We start from the raw sequence: 17284 nt of genomic DNA on the forward strand, positions 1-17284 counted from the left end.
ACTACAAGGGCAGGGATGAAATGACACGGGGAGCCTGAGCCCTGGGCCCAGCTGCTCTGGCCCCGGTGTGGGGCTGGGGGGTGTGCAAGGCCGTCTCTCCTGGAGTCCTCGGCTGCTCAGTCCCTGATGCCTTTACTGCCCCGCCCCCTGCCCAAGGGTTCACACAAGCCCCAGACCCCACAGGACTCTGAAAGGGATGAAATAAAAATGTGAAGAAGTGCATGTGTACATTTCTTTCCTTCCTTCCTTCGTCTAACCCAGACACAGAAATCTGGAACCATTACTGCACAAAAATGACCTCCTTCCTCCGACCTGTTGGCGGCACGCTGCCCTGTCCCAAACCCATCCATGAAATAAAGAAATGACTACATGGCCTGCGTGCACGCACCATACCTGAGTCTGGCGACTACGCTGACCACAGGCACAACACTGCCGATTGAGCAGGACTCCAGCGGAGCATCGGCATCACATTCGACGAAGGGGGAGGAAAACCATGCCTCCTTTCGTCCCTCTGACCTCCCTGACTCGGGCCGTGAAGCCCATCCTCGGGGTGGGGGTCCCCACCGCCCGACGCCTGGGAGGGAGCCTGTACCGCCCGCCTGCCTCTGCCTGGCACCAGAGTCCCAAGCGGCGTGTCTAGGACTTGGGTGGCCTCCTGCCACCAGGGGCAGGGGTTCCCTGCTGCCTCCTCCTCAGCTGCTGCAGCCCCGCCTGGGATGAGTCTGGAGGGCGGGGCTTGGCGGGAAGATGCGGGGAGGCGCGCCCAGGGTGTTGGCTCAGGCACGCCCCTCGAAGGCACAGCTCCGAAAGCCCGCCTGCCCTGGGGCACCGCTTTGCCCGGGGTGCCCGAGGCGGGCAAGGGAAGGTGCTGCCATCCTGCAGACACTTCTGGGAGCTGCAGCTGGGCCACCGGCGCTTCCTGGCACCCCGCATTTGTAAGGCCGGGGCGGTGCAGGGGGCAGGGCCCGGTGGCCATCCAAACAGCCCGATTTCAGGAAGCCACAGGCCACAGGGCCTTTTCCCTCACACCACTCTTGGAGGGAAGGAAAACGGGACAAAAAGAAAAAAGCCTGCACTTCCAGCACGGGAAAAGCAGCTCAGCATCCTTCACGACAGAAGTGTGTCAATCAAAACAACGACGAGAAGTCAAACCCCACCAGTCCCCACGGCCCAGCCTCACAAGTCTACAAGAGCAACACAGGCGGGACGGGACCAGAGGCACGGCCACCCATCCCCAAGGCCGTCGCTGGGAATGTATACTGGCCACAGCCAGTCCAAGGGACGGGCTCCCCAGGCCCCTACAAGGAAGAAAGGGGAAAAAAACCAACCTATCGAGACGGGCTATACCTGGGATCCGACACGCCCACACCTGGGCCTGGATCCCGAGAAAACCATCCAGTTTGAACTCAACAGAGGCACCCCCGCGTTCACCACGGCGCTGCTCACAAGAGTCCAGACACAGGTGCCCGTCTCCACCGACCGATGGACGCGTGAAGCACACGTGGTCCCTCTAGAGCATGGACCGATTGATTACCCAGCCATAAAAAGCCGCCACTGAAATTATCTGATCACGCCACTGGTAGCCACAGGGCTGGAGCCTGAAGGATCATATGGTATGTCAAGTCAGCCAGACAAAGCATATGATTTCCATTCTAGCAAAAGGGAAAGAGAAATCAAAATGACTAATTTAGCAAACAGAAATTCCCAGTTTTCTAACAGTTTCAAAAGGCCACCTTGAGTGGCCAGTATGAATTCGGAGTTGGAGATTAACATATACGGAGAAATCTGCATTTCTAATAGATAATCCAGGATCAAGGACCTGAAGTTCAGCACAGGGAACTATTCTTGTGCTTCTGAAATAACCTCTATAGCTAAGGAATCCCAGAAGAATAGCTATTCTGTATGTACATGTCATGACTAGATCAGGTGGTTTTCCACCGACAACAAGCATCATTTTCCAAATGGACTATACTGCTGCATAGCAACAGCGTGAAATTAAAGGAAAGAAAGAGAAGTCAGGCTTAGTTTATTCCCTCCAACCTCTCTGGCCCCGGCCGGCATTCCGTCCCCGGAACCTCTCCAGCCCGGACTCCCTTGGTGGGACTGTGGTGGGGCTGCAGGGCTAACAGCATCTGACCGCCGCGAACGTAAGAAGGCTCCTCGTGACAACGATAGATTCTTAAACTGGAATGCAGTGGCTGTGCACGCCCATAAAACTGCTGGGAAATCTAAGGTTTGATCTAAGTGCCCTGACAAGGAATAGATCTTGTGGATTTTAACATTAGTTACATCTTAGTATAAATTGGAAAAATTAAATAATGGTTGGGCTTCAATTAGTGACCTTAATATGAACAGATATCTAAAACTATTTTAAAGTAGCAATTCCTAAGACATTAAAAACAAATAGGGAAAATGTTTTAAAACATTATAAAAAGTAAAAATTGAACTAATGAATTAGGTAAACAGTAAAGGTAGATTGGTAAATAATCCAAGAAGTGTTTTTTGGGGGAAAAGCTAAGAAGGTGAACACCAGTGTAAAGAAACAACCTCCTTGTTGCTTTTCATGAAGAGCTCATGGACATAAAAGTTACAAACTTCTGAAAGATGTTTTTTCATAAGTGGGGGGGCAGGGGCCAGGGCAGTGGCTCTACCCACATAGACCAAAGGCCTACACCAGAGTTCAAGGCATCGCAGACGGTGGTGGTTTTTAAGCCCTTTTGGTTGGTACCGGTTAAGGGAGGTCCTTGACCATCAGACCACACGCTCCTGTCTCTTCACCAGCTCCCCAGTCTCCTGTCCTCTTCCTGTCCCCTGGCATTTTCTAACACAGATTACCTTAACTCCTGTGTTGCTCAGACATCACATAACATCCATGACCTTGGCAGCTTAAGCGAGGTATCACACACACACACACACAGTTCTTTCTCTACGGTGAACTCAGGGGCAAACAGGTCAGTGTTTCCTTTCCCCTATGAGGAAGGATGAGCTATGCCAGGGCCGCAGGGAAGGAGGAAATGTACAACCTGGCGTGGCTGGGCCGTTCAGCGGGCACTGCCTGGCCTGGGGTCCCGGGCAGGAGACGACACACAGGCCAGAGGCTGGGTCCGGGAGGGCTCGCAGCGGGGCGGGGGGAGCACCTACCTGAATCAGGCTCTGCTTCTGGACTCTGCTCTTCAGGATCACGTTGTTCCGCCACTGCAGGTACTTCTCCTGATGGGAGTGGATCTCCGAGGCGAGGGCGGTCTTCCGGCTCTGGAAGCCCTCGAGACTCGGGGCAGGGGCCACGGCCAGCAGCTGCCGCTCTGTGAGGTCTTCCTGGGACATGGGCATCCCAAACTCCTGGCTCAGCTCCTTGATCATGGCCGAGGAGGGCAGCAGGTCTCCCGTGATCACCTCCCTGAGCCTGGAGCTGTAACGGCAGATGCAGTAGATCCTGGAAGGCAGACGTGCCCCCGCTCAGCCTCACCCACCTGGCACCCCATCTTACCAGGGGCGGGCAGAGCGCTGACCCCAGGTCACACAGCGCACGCACGAGGGGTCAGATTCTGTTTGCTGCGCCCACCGGGGAAGGGCGTGAGGGGATGCCTCCTTCCCGGTCCTCCCAGCCCCCCACTTGCCGCTCCGGTTCTCTTTTCAGTTCAGGTGGCCTTACTGCCTACTTCGCATCAACCCCCGCCCCACTGTGCGCGGAAGGTCCTCAACAGGCTGGCAGAAGAGGTGTGGGGCTCAGGGCTCCTTCCGGCCCAGGGGGAGGTCACTAGGTACAGAGCCCCGTGTCAGCGCAGCTGGAAGGACGGCGCGATCACCACCCCCCGCCCCAACAGGGGCAGAGGGGCGCCCCCGCCCCTCCCGGCCCGGGGAAGCTGGGGAAGCCCGGCCGCGCGCCGCCCGCACCTGCTCAGCGCCTGGAACACCGGCGGCGGGACGGCTCCGCGCACGTAGAGCGCCGCGCGGTCCAGCAGCTGCGCCAGCGGCTGGAGCAGCCGCACGCGGTAGAGGACCGTCTCCAGGTCGGCGTAGAGGCGCCGGCGGAAGCGCAGCTGCGAGTTGTGGAGCGCCTTGAAGGGACCCTGCTCCGCCCGCGGGACCCTGCGAGGCGAGAGCGCGCCAGCGGCTCGTGCCCCCGCCCGGGATGCCGGCGCCGAGACGCCGCGAACCCGCCGGCTGGGCCCCCGGCCCTGCGTCCCCCCGGCCCTCGCGCGCCCCCTGCGCCCGCCGCGGGGCGGCGTTCAAGGCCCTCCATCTCCCGGAACCTGGGGAGACGACAGGCGGCCTGCACTGCCCGCCGCGGGGGTCTGTGTGCTGGGTGGTGGGGGGCGGTCCCCCTCTGCGGCTTTCCCGGTTCGGGTTTTCTGTCCATTCTTCCTCTGAGATGTCTTTATTTTCTTACTCATTCACAGGCATTTCTACACACTCAAGAGTACTATCTCCATATGCTGCAAATACTTTTCCTCACTTTGTGGCTTCTTTTTACGGTGTCTTTGGATGAACATAAGTTAATTCATTTTAATATAGCCAACTCTGTCATTTTTATCCTTTATTCTAATACCTCTGTCTTATTTAAGAAGTCTTTATTCAGAGGTCATGAATATGTCCTCCTATCTTATCTGAAAGCTTTACAACTTAGCTTCTTAAAAATAGACTTTTCTTCTACAAGAAAGGCAAGGACATAAAATGAGGAAAAGACAGTATCTTCAAGAAGTGGTGCTGGGAAAACTGCGCAGCTACATGTCAAAAATAAAATTAGAACATTTTCTCACATCATATACAAAATAAACTCAAAATTGATCACAGATCTAAATACAAGACCTGAAACCATAAAACTGTTAGAACAGTAACCTCTTCGACACTGGTCCTAGAAATACTTTCTTTGGTCTGTCTCCCCAGTGGCTCAGACAGTAAAGAATCTGCCTACAGTGCAGGAGACCAGGGTTCGATCCCTGGGTCAGGAAGATTCCCCTGGAGAAGGGAATGGCGACCCACTCCAGTATCCTTGCCTGGAGAATCCCATGGACAGAGGCACCTGGTGGGGTACAGTCCACGGGGTCACAAAGAGTCAGACACAACTGAGTGATCAAACACAGACACAGCTCAGGCAAGGGAAACAGAAGCAAAAATAAAACAAACGGGACCTAATCGAACTTAAAAGCTTTTACACAGGAAAGGAAACCATCAACAAAGCATAAAGGCAACCTACTGAATGGGAGAGAACACTTGCAAAGTATATGATAAGGGATTAACATCCAAAATATACAAAGAACTCATGCAACTCCAACCCAATTACTAAATGGGCACAGGAACTGAATGGGCATTTTTCCAAAGAAGGTACACACATGGCCACCAGGTACAGGAAAATAAGTTCAATATTACTAGTTATTAGGAAAAAGTAAATCAAAACCACAAGATAGCACCTCACACCTATCAGAATGGCTAGCATCACAAAGATGAGAAATAGCGCGTTGGTGAGGCTGTGGGAAAGGGGAACCTGGGTATACTTTTGGTGAGAATGTAAACTGACCACTAAGGAAAACAGTATGGGGGTTCCTCAACAAATTAAAAATAGGGCTCCTAGAAGATCCAGCAATTCCACTCCTGGATATTTATCCAGAGAAAATGAAAACAATACTTCCAAAATATATACGCACCCCAACTTACAACATCCCAGGTATGGCTGTTTTAAGTGCCCACCAACAGATGGAAGGATAAAGACGTGATCTATAGATGCACTGGGGTATTACGCAGCCATGACAGATGATGAAATTCGGCCATGTGCACCAAGACGGGTGGACCCATCTTGTGCTTCGTGATGTAAATCAGAGAAAGACAAACACGTCATGTTTTCATTTATGTGAACTTTGAAGACTAAGATGAACCACCGAAAGATTTTTTTGGTGAAATCTGAGTAAGAGACAACAGCAGTCTAGTTAAACTGTAAAGTGTCAATCACTTCCCTGGCTGCTCAGTGGTAAAGAACCCACCTGCAATGCAGGAGATTTAAAAGATGTGGGTTTGATCCCTGGGTGGGGAAGGTCCCCTGGAGAAGGCAATGACAACCCACTCCAGTAGTCTTGCCTGGAGGATCCCAGAGGCAGCGGAGCCTGGCGGGCTACAGTCCATGGGGTCACAGAGACTCAGATGCGACTGATCACACACACGACACTGAACCAGACGCCTCCCGCCGGCGGCGACACACCCCGAGCTCGACTTCAAAAGCCCCCCACCGCCCTGACGGCGGCCCCGTACCGGCTCTGGTGGCGGGCCCACAGCCGCTGGAGGCCGCGGTCGGCCAGGCCCTCCAGGACGAGCACGTGGACCTTCCCGTCCAGCAGGTGGATGCCGGTGAGCACGTCCAGGTCGGGCTGCTCCTGGGTGTTCACCCGGATCTTGAAGGCGGACAGGATCTGCTGGATGTCCTCCGGCGGGTAGGAGTCCAGGGCCAGGGCCCTGGCGTTGATCGTGGTGACGTCCTGCAGGAGGCCATGCAGCAGGGAGAGCCGCCCGGCCTCGAACACGAAGACCACGCGGCCAAACGGGGAGGGCGCGGCGTCGGCACCGCCCGGCCCGCCGCGCAGAGGCACCGCCACATCCACGCGCAGCTTCAGCAGGCAGCTGGCCTCCACATAGTCTCCCGGTGGCATCGGGCCGTCCCTGGGACCCCGGGGCCCCGCCGCGCGCCCGCTCTTGCGGCCGTGGCCCAGCGGGGCGGCCCAGGGCTCGCAGCTGTGCACGGGGGCGGCCAGGTTCAGGTACTTGTGGCCGAGGAGGAGGTCGGCGAAGCTGACCCGGGCCACGCCGTGCGGGTCCCACATCGTCTCCTGGGCCTCAAAGGGGTTGCTCTCCGTGTCTCCGGGGGAGATGAGGGCCTGGAGGTTGAGGTACGCGTCCAGCGGGTCCTCCCCGAACAGGGTGGGCTTGCGGGAACAGCTCTCGGACTTGCGGTCCCGGTCGTGCACCTCCACCACCATGGGGGGCCCCTCGAGGTACTCCCTCAGGTCGCTGGGCTGCATGGCCCCCAGGAAGATGACGTTGACGTCCTGGAAGCACACGTGGCCCCCGTGCGGCTGGCCCTCGGTCCGGTGCACCGGGGCCCTGTGGAACTGGTACCTGCAATACACGGGGCTGCAGAGCCGCTGCAGACGGCAGGGCCGGGGTCACCCCCTGTCCCCGTCCCCCTCCCCTCCCCTCAAATCCCAGCACCGCGCTCATCGCCCCCCGCCCCCTACCGTGACAGCCCCTGTGGTCTTCGGCTCGGCATCTGCGAGCCCCAAGGACAGAGCCGGCTCTGCAGGCCACTGCAAGGACCCAGGGCCTCGGGCAGGGCCCTGAGCTGGCGGCGGGGAGCGCTCAGCGAGCCCCGAGGCCCCCCCACCCCCGGGGACGGCCAGGGCCACGCGGATAGGCCCCGTGCCTCCTCTCGTCCTGGGGCCAGACACGGAGAAGCCGGAGAGGAGAGGCCTTCAGGACAGGGAACCCGTCTGTCCCAGACAGGCACGTGGGGGGCTGGCATGGGTCACCCTGAGCATATAGAGCACCCACGCAGAAGTGGGGTCTGGGTGTAAGCGGCCTGGCAGGCGGAGGCAGGCGCAGGCCTGTGTTCACACGGAAACAGGGAAGCTTGCACGTGCTAAGACTGTAGCATCAGAAACTGCCCGTTCACACAGCGTGTGGTCCAAATGCACACCGCTAGTATCAGGGCACTGTTTGTTTTCCTGAAATAAAGGCCGATGCTGAAAATTATTTGAAAATAATCCGGGCTGGTTTGGTATGGCTTCCCAGGTACCCAGAAGAAATAATGAAAAAGACTTTCTGGAGAAATCTACTTTCAACCCTGGCCTCAGAGAATTTGCGCCGTCACAGTGGGGCCCGGTGGGGGGAAGGGGACGGCGGGTGAGGGGCAGACGGCCGGGCAGAGCCGCTCCTACAGCAGCCGTCCCGGCTCACGCTCACCTCTAGTTCCGTGATGGGCACGGGCTGCAACGGGAGGGAGGAGACGCACTTGATCTTTATGGTCATGGGGTTCAGATCCTGCTTCTGCTCTTCCGTCATGAGGGGAACCTCTGTTTTCAGCATCAAGAAGCAATCTAAGATGTTGGCCGACCTCCCAGTGCCGTGGCTCACGACAGACTGCGATCCTGAGGACAGACACACAGGGCGAGCCCGTTCCCGAAGACGGCCCTGAGACAAGGACGGGGAGCCGGGGAACTGGAGCGCCGGAGACAAAGTTACACCTCGAGGAGGAAAACCCAAAACACCGGTCACCGGGGGAGCACCCACAGGCACCACGTCGACACCCCTTTCTCCACTGGGGTCTCACAGGTTCCCGAATCTAAGTGTGTGCCTTTTTTAAAAACACTTTCGTTTCTTTATTTTTGGCTGGGCTGGGTGCTGGATCTTCATGGCCATGTGGATTTTTCCCCGCTTGCAGCCGAGCGGGGGCCACTCCCTGGGTGCGGTGCCCCGGCTTCCCTCGTTGCAGGGCAGGGGCTCTGCGCGCACGGCCTTCGGCGGCTGTGGCGTGAGGGCTCGGTCGCGGTTTTGCAGAAGTGCGACTGCAGAAAGGAAGCAGGACTTGGCTGGGAGAACACTTTTCTCTTAAAAAGGGGCCCGTACATCTCAGCGGGAGGAGATACACTGGTGAAGGCTAAGAAGAACAAAAAATCACCTAAGCTCCAGCTCTGCAAGCAGAGAGGCCTGGTGAGTTTCAAAGCCTAGATCTGTCAGTCACCGTGTGACCTGCAACCACTCACACCCTCCTTGAGGCTCCGTACCCTCGTGTGCAAGAGGAGCAGAGATCCCGCCCCCCTTAGGCTGAAGGGATGACGGCGGCTTACGTGCAGGAAGGTGACGGACTCGTGGGCTCTGCTAGCACAGGGGCCGTGCACAAAAAGACCCGTTCGCTTCTGTTCACGATGCTGGTAAACAAGGCACTCGCAGTCAGAGAGAGCAGCTGCTTCCAGAACAAGTCCTGGGCCCAGACTGGGCATGTCTGCAGGGGCCACGGGCACCTCCTGGGGGACCCCTCCCCGCGCCCTCATGACTCTCTTCAACAAACCAACTGCTTAAGGCCATCGCCGATTATGATCTGTGTTCTAGGACTTTGTCAGCCTTTTCACAGAAGACCACCCAGTTTAGAAGGACACTCCAATGCAAGTTCAGCTCAGCTCAGCCACTCAGTCATCTCCAACTGTTTGCGACCCCATGGACTGCTGCACGCCAGGCCTCCCTGTCCATCACCAACTCCTGGAGCTCACCCAAACTCATGTCCATCCAGTCGGTGATGCCATCCAACCATCTCATCCTCTGCTGTCCCCTTTCTCCTCCCGCCTGCAATCTTTCAGGGTCTTTTCCAATCAGTCAGTTCTTCGCATGAGGTGGCCAGAGTATTGGAGTTTCGGCTTCAGCATCAGTCCTTCCAATGAATATTCAGGACTGATTTCTTTTAGGATGGACTGGCTGGATCTCCTTGCAGTCCAACAGACTCTCAAGAGTTTTCTCCAACACCATAGTTCAAAAGCATCAATTCTTTGGTGCTCAACTTTCATTATAGTCCAACTCTCACATCCATACATGACTACTGGAAAAACCATAGCCTTGACTAGATGGACCTTCGTTGGCAAAGTAACGTCTCTGCTTTTTAATAGCTTTCCTTCCAAGGAGCAAGCGTCTTTTAATTTCATGGCGGCTGTCACCATCTGCAGTGATTTTAGAGCCCAAAATGATGTCTCTCACCGTTTCCATTGTTTCTCCATTTATTTGCCATGAAGTGGTGGGAACAGATACCATGATCTTCGTTTTCTTACTGTTGAGTTTTAAGCCAACTTTTTCACTCTCCTCTTTCATCAAGAGGCTTTTTAGTTCTTCGCTTTCCGCCATAAGGGTGGTGTCATCTGCATATCTGAGGTTATTGATATTTCTCCCAAGAATCTTGATTCTAGTTTGTGCTTCATCCAGCCTGGCATTTTGCATGATGCACTCTGCATATAAGTTAAATAAGCAGGGTGACAATATACAGCCTTGACGTACTCCTTTCCCAATTTGGAACCAGTCTATGGTTCCATGTTCAGTTCTAACTTTGCTTCCTGACCTGCATATAGATTTCTCAAGAGGCAGGTCAGGTGGTCTGGTATTCCCATCTCTTGAAATTTTCCACAGTTTATTGTGATCCACACAGTCAAAGGTTTTGGCATAGTCAATAAAGCAGATGTTTTTCTGGAATGCTCTTGCTTTTTTTGATGATCCAATGGATGTTGGCAATTTGATCTCTGGTTCCTCTGCCATTTCTAAATCCAGCTTGAACATCTGGAAGTTCACGGTTCATGTACTGTTGAAGCCTGGTTGGAGAATTTTGAGCAATGCTTTGCTAGCCTGTGAGATGAGTGCAATTGTGTGGTAGTTTGAGCATTCTTTGGCATTGCCTTTCTTTGGGATTGAAATGAAAACTGACCTTTTCCAGTCCTGTGGCCACTGCTGAGTTTTCCAGATTTGCTGGCATATTGGGTGCAGCACTTTAACAGCATCATCTTTTAGGACTTGAAATAGCTCAACTGGAATTCCATCACCTCCCCTAGCTTTTTTCGAAGTGACGCTTCCTAAGGCCCACTTGACTTCGCATTCCAGGATGTCTGGCTCTAGGTGAGTGATCACACCATTGCAGTTATCTGGGTCATTAAAACCTTTTTTGTACAGTTCTTCTGTGTATTCTTACCACCTCTTCTTAGTATCTTCTGCTTCTGTTAGGTCCCTACCATTTCTGTCCTTTATTGAGCCCATCTTTGCATGAAATGTTCCCTTGGTCTCTCTGATTTTCTTGAAGAGATCTCTAGTCTTTCCCATTCTTATTGTTTCCCTCTATTTCTTTGCATTGATTGCTGAGGAAGGCTTTCTAATCTCTCCTTGCTACTCATCTCCAGTGCAAACACCTACTCAAAGCCTCGTTTAGGCGTTTCAGGTGGTGTCCGCCAGGATCCCGGGCAGCGGGCTCAGCCTCAGCACTGCTGACGCCGGGGGACAGGCAGTTCTCTGTCGGGGACCATTCTGTGCATCATGGGACGTCCACAGCCTCCCGCTCCCACCTGTGACCCCTGAACATGCCTCACACGGCGCCACGCGTCCCCGGGGCGCGAGCGCCCGAGGTGAGAGCCGCTGACCCACAGAAGGAAGGTGGCCGGAGCGGGTGCCCCCCCAGGTCTGTGCACGGCGGCCACACTCGGACTCAACAGGGCCAGGCCCGTCAAGTGATCATCCAAGGGCTCCGGCCGACAAGCAGCGGGGCCAGGGTCCACACCACTCCTGCGTGGCCCGTGCGGTCGCTCCACTGCGTGGTACAAGGAAGAGCCCGCTCCAAACACGGAACCCTTCTGAACTCTCACTGGCCAACAACACTCACCACCAAGGTGTTCTGCGTCTGTGGCCTAATCAGACATTGAAGATGACCAACCAATCGTGCGAGTTTAGGAATGTGTTGTTTTTCACTCATTCAGTCACATCCAACTCTCTGTGACCCCATGAATCACAGCACGCCAGGCCTCCCTGTCTATCACCAACTCCCGGAGTTTATTCAGACTCAAGTCCATCGAGTCAGTGATGCCATCCAACTATCTCATCCTCTGTCATCCCCTTCTCCTCCCGCCTTCAATCTTTCCCAGCATCAGGGTCTTTTCCAATGAGTCAGTTCTTCGCATGAGGTGGCCAAAGTACTGGAGTTTCAGCTTCAGCATCTGTCCTTCCAATGAACACCGGGGACTAATCTCCTTTAGGATGGACTGGCTCGATCTCCTTGCAGTCCAAGGGACTCTCAAGAGTCTTCTCCATACCACAGATCAAAAGCACCAATCTCAAGCTATTATATTTTATGGGAAAAGAAACCTACACCCAGCTTGATGAGCCGCGGCCACCTGCAGCTTGTGACCACAAACCGTGGCGTCGGCACCGGGGGGGCAGGGTCTCTCTGCTTCCCTTGCTGGAGGCGCCGTGGGTGCAGCTCCCCCGTCAGCAGACGTCCTGGCAAAGGAGCAACCTCCTCAGCAGCAGCCTGTCTGGTCCTGCCGTGTGCAGGGCTCCCCGCAGAGCTCCCCGCAGAGCCGTTCACACACAGCATCTTTTGTGATCCTTTCTACACCCCTGGGGGGAAGGGAGTCACTGTCCCCATTTCACAGATGAGGACACTGAGGCTCAGAGGAAGCAGGCAACCTGCTGGGAAGCGGCTGAGCCAGAATTCGCAGCCGGCGTGTCACTCCTGCAGTCCCTGTCCCCGTGTACAAGGCCATCACGGCAGAGCTTACGGGGAGCGGAGCCCATACCTCTCAGCTTCAGCTGGTGGACACGGCCCTCCGGCAGGCGTGTCTCCAGTCGGGCGTCCCCTCCCCTCACTGCAAAGTCAGGAGCCGGCCAGGCAGGTCCCCGGGGCCCACCCAGCTCCGCGTTCAAGACCAAAGCTGCATGAAACCCAAGACGCTGCCCCAGGCAGGGTCTCGGGGCGGCTGCGTGGAGGCGTGGTCGTCCCGGACAAGGCTCGGGCAGTGCGCGAGGTGTCCCTGAAAACTCACTTTGGGTGAAACTGATCTTCAAAAATCTGTCTGAAAGTGTGAACTGAAAAGAGTGTTTCCTCAAAACATATCAACCCAAGTGCCTATGGGAACAAGAATTTTCGCAGCATTCCTGAACCTGGAGAGTGACCCTCTGAGTCTACCTAAGCTGCTTCTTCAGATCAGCCAGAGGGCAGCGCTAATTCACCCTGATGGTCAAAAAACCCCCAGTGAAGTAAGTCTGAGATTCCTTTCTCTGAAACAAGGATTCCCTCCGTGTTACTCTTTTAATACAAAGTCAGAGAATTTTACCCAATCAGCTAATCTTTTCCATCATCTAAACACATGGACAGAATACCTATTTATTTTCAATCAACCTAGTTTATAAATTGGGATGGATGTCGGTCGCAGAGCAAAAGACGGAAACCCTTGTTCTGCCCCTAAGCTGTGTGTCCTCAGGGAAGTTCTTTGACTTCTGAATTCGGATTCCTCACGGAAAAAACAGTGATGATGATAACCACGCCCTATACCACCAGCAGCAACACCCACAGTTCACTGGGTCAGAGTTTGTCCTGAGAAGCCAAGGGCAGGACAGAAACGCTGCTTACCTCTCCCCACTTCCTGTACGAGACGCCGTTAGGAGCAGCGTTCATACAGAGCAGCAGTTCCGTTTGCAGACAAGGCTGGGCCGTCTGTCACCCTCACGCTTGCTTGGACTTTGCGATCAGACCTGGGTTGGAATCCTGGGCCCGCTTGCTCGCTGAGCGATCTGTTTGGCCTCTCTGTGCCCCCGTGTCCCGCCCTGAGCAGTGAGGACGCTCACCGCCCTGGGCAGGGGCGCGGTCCCTGCGGGTGTCCCGTCGCAGACCCGCCTGCCGGGCCACCGGGCGCCTACCTGCAAGGAGCGGCAGGACCTCCAGCTGGATGGAAAAGCTGCCGTGCCGCCCGTGGCCCGCCAGCCTCACGTCCACCTCCTCCTCCGCTCGGGACTTCCTCCTCCTCTGCATCTTCCTCCTGCCGTCCGACTCTCTCCGTTTAACTGTGAAATCAGAGCAAGGGAAGAGTGTCAGGGAGGGCTCCCTGGAGTCAGAGGCTCCCGCCCCATCCCGGTGGCGTCCACCTGTGGCCAGCAGGCCAGCTGGCGTCACACGCAGGAGGAAATCAGGGATGTCCTGGTCCCCCCACCCACCGCTGCCCAGAGCCTGCCATGATGACACCAGCCACGGAAAACATACAGGTTCTCCTCCACGTTGGCTCTTAACCTCAGCGCAGGGCTGACGGCCGGGCCCAGGAGCTGAGCCATCAAAGTTCCAGAACCAGCTCCTTGCCACCTGTGGGGCAAGCGCCGTGACCAATCTGAGCCTCAATCCCCTGTCTGTCGAAGAGAGAGGGGGAAACGCCCGTGAGAGGCTCAGCCCAGAACCCAGCTCAGATCAGGAAGAAAAAGGAGATGATAAGATGCAGAAGCCTGGGCGACTAAAACCACAAGCTGTTGGTTCTGTGGCAGAAAGACCGATGGAACAGACCCTTCTGGGCAAACACCCAGGAACAGACACACACAAAGGGGGACGCGACAGGGGCCCAAGGGAGCGCTTCACATCAGTGGGAAAGGATGGACTCGGTGACTCAGGACGCTGACTATCCATGTGGAGGCAAAATAAACCACTGGGCACCTCATGCCATATGCAAAATGAGTTGCAGACTGAAGATGGGAAAGAAAACCTTCAAAACCATTAGAAGAATATGTGGGAGACTATAGACAGCCATCTGGATAAGCACAGGTTTCTAAACTGTTCCCCAAGGTACAAGCTGGGGAAGAAGAGGTGAATACCTGCCACACGTGACAGACAGCCCACGTGCAGGGAAACGGTAAGATGCATCCCAGCCTGGGGTGCTTCCAGAGCATGAAACTATGCAGAATTATTCAAAAGACCCTAAAAAGTAAGGCTTGGGGATCAATAGGAAAAATCATTTCAACCCAACAGAACAACATAAACGAAGACACACAAACAGTGCAATGACTCCTAGGTGCTCCCAACCCCACGAATCAGGAACTGGGCCCCTGACTCTGCCAAGCGAGGGTGACACAGAGGAGAAGCGGGAATTCTCACTGCTGCTCTCAGGAGGGCAAAGAGGTTCAACCAGGACTGAACCAGCAGGGCAGGCGCCCGGAGCCTTCTGCACGCGTGCTGGAGCCCCAGCGAGGACGGTCACCGCCGCCGGCAGCGATCCGAAACTGGTGACCATCCAAACGTCTCTCAGCGAGGCCGGGAGGGGCGAAGGGGCCGGACTGACATCAGCCAGTCGTGTCTGACTGTTTGCGACCCCATGGACTGCAGCACGCCAGGCCTCCCTGTCCATCACCAACTCCCGGAGCCTACTAAAACTCACGTCCATCGAGTGGGTGATGCCATCCAACCATCTCATCCTCTGTTGTCCCCTTCTCCTCCCGCCTTCAATCTTTCCCAGCATCAGGGTCTTTTCCAATGAGTCAGCTCTTCACATCAGACGGCCAAAGTATTGGAGTTTCAGCTTCACCATCAGTCCTTCCAATGAGTATTCAGGACTGATTTTCTTCAGGATTGACTGGCTGGATCTCCTTGCAGTCCAAGGGACCCTCAAGAGTCTTCTCCAACACCACAGTTCAAAAGCATCAATTCTTTGGTGCTCAGCTTTCTTTATGGTCCAACTCTCACATCCATACATGACCACTGGAAAAACCATAGCCTTGACCAGACGGACCTTTGTCAGCAAAGTAATGTCTCTGCTTTTTAATAAGCTGTCTAGGTTGGTCATAGCTTTTCTTCCAAGGAGCAAGCGTCTTTTAATACCATGGCTGCCGTCATCATCTGCAGTGATTTTGGCGCCCAAGAAAATAAAGTCACTCACTGTCTCCATTGTTTCCCCACCTATTTGCCATGAAGTGATGGGACCAGATGCCATGATCTTAGTTTTCTGAATGTTGAGCTTTAAGTCAACTTTTCCACTCTCCTCTTTCACTTTCATCAAGAGGCTCTTTAGTTCTTCTTCACTTTCTGCCATAAGGGTGGTGTCATCTGCATATCTGAGGTTATTGATATTTCTCCCAGCAATCCTGATTCCAGCTTGTGCTTCATCCAGCCTGGCATTTCACATAATGTACACTGCACAGAAGTTAAATAAGCAGGGTGACAATATACAGCCTTGACATACTCCTTTCCCGATTTGGAACCAGTCTGTTGTTCCATGTCCGGTTGTAACTGTTGCTTCTTGACCTGCATACAGATTTCTCAGAAGGCAGGAAAGGTGGTCTGGTATTCCCATCTCTTCAAAAATTTTCTACAGTTTGTTGTGATCCACATTGTCAAAAGGACTTCCCTGGTGGCTCAGACGGTAAAGCGTCTGCCTACAATGTGGGAGACCCAGGTTCAATCCCTGGGTTGGGAAGATCTCCTGGAGAAGGAAATGGCAACCCACTCCAGTATTCTTGCCTGGAAAATCCCACGCATGAAGGAACCTGGTAGGCTACAGTCCATGGGGTCACAAAGAGTCAAACACGACTGAGCAACTTTACTTTCAGGCTTTGGCGTAGTCAATAAAGCAGAAGTAGATGTTTTTCTGGAACTCTCTTGCTTTTTCGATGATCCAATGGATGTTGGCAATTTGATCCCTGGTTCCTCTGCCTTTTCTAAATCCAGTTTGAGCATCTGGAAGTTCACAGTTCATACACTGTTTAAGCCTGGCTTGGAGAATTTTGAGTATTACTTTGCTAGCCTGTGAGATGAGTGCAATTGTGTGGTAGTTTGAGCATTCTTTGGCATTGCCTTTTTTTGGGATTGGAATGAAAACTGACCTTTTCCAGTCCCGTGGCCACTGCTGAGTTTTCCAGATTTGCTGGCATACTGAGTCCAGCACTTTAACAGCATCATCTTTTAGGACTTGAAATAGCATGTATTGACACAAACACATCACAGGAAAAGAGGCAGGTTCAGGGCTTCCCTGGCATGTCCGACGCTTTGCGACCCCATGGACTGTAGCCCCAGGCTCCTCTGTCGGTGGGGATTCTCCAGGCAAGAACACTGGAGTGGGTTGCCATGCCCTCCTCCAGGCGACCTTCCCGACCCAGGGATGGGTTAAGGAGATGCTCTGCTGCAGTCACAGTCGAGCGAATGGGGAACGAGGGGCACGTGTCCTGTGTGCTGGCTCTGGAACCCTGGAGACGCAACAGTTTGCTGAAAACCTGGTGAGGAAATCTAAGCCAAGGAGGAGGAGGCGGACTCAGGGATCCGAGGACCCTCGCTGGGAGCCTGACTCTCAGATACACGCTTCCAAGAGCAGCTCCTGTTTAAGGACCTGGGATGCAGTTTCCCTGGTTCCACCCTAAGAAGCATGCACCTTCCCAGCTTCCAAAGAGTCTCTCCACACACGCCTCAGCCCACATATCTATACCCAACACAGCATCGATCACACGGAGGTGTGATTAATTTTCTGGACGTCTCTGGTCAGTATTACAGATTTTCATGTCCCCCGTTCTCTGGTGACTGAGATGGTTAAGAATCCGCTTGCAATGTGGGAGAGCTGGGCTTGATCCCTGGGTCAGGAAGATCCCCTGGAGGAGGGCATGGCCACCCACTCCAATATTCTTGCCTGAAAAATCCCATGGACAGAGGAGCCTGGTGGGCTGCAGTCCATGGGGTCAGAGAGTCAGACACGACAGAGCGACTAAGCTCGCTCACACAACACGACGGGCCAGGAGCACAGAAACACTGGTGGCAAAGAAT

General features: G+C 54.5%; 1 protein-coding gene across 3 annotated transcripts in view; it reads right to left on the reverse strand.

The window, feature by feature from the left end:
• CFAP92 (cilia and flagella associated protein 92 (putative)) overlaps positions 1-17284 on the reverse strand; it is a 33505-nt gene that overhangs the window by 4926 nt on the left and 11295 nt on the right. For 2 of the 3 annotated variants that reach the window (XM_061128982.1, XM_061128980.1), the window contains exons 7-11: positions 13420-13563; positions 7948-8132; positions 6244-7130; positions 3895-4089; positions 3142-3433 (exon numbers count right to left, since the gene is read on the reverse strand). In XM_061128982.1, coding sequence (XP_060984965.1) covers positions 3142-3433; positions 3895-4089; positions 6244-7130; positions 7948-8132; positions 13420-13563 — 1703 coding nt within the window. Of the gene's footprint in view, positions 1-3141; positions 3434-3894; positions 4090-6243; positions 7131-7947; positions 8133-13419; positions 13564-17284 lie in introns of those variants that run through there. The other variant, XM_061128983.1, reaches the window with a different exon arrangement.

The sequence above is a fragment of the Dama dama genome, chromosome 24 (genome assembly GCF_033118175.1).
Source record: "Dama dama isolate Ldn47 chromosome 24, ASM3311817v1, whole genome shotgun sequence".
Classification (NCBI taxonomy): Eukaryota; Metazoa; Chordata; class Mammalia; order Artiodactyla; family Cervidae; genus Dama; species Dama dama.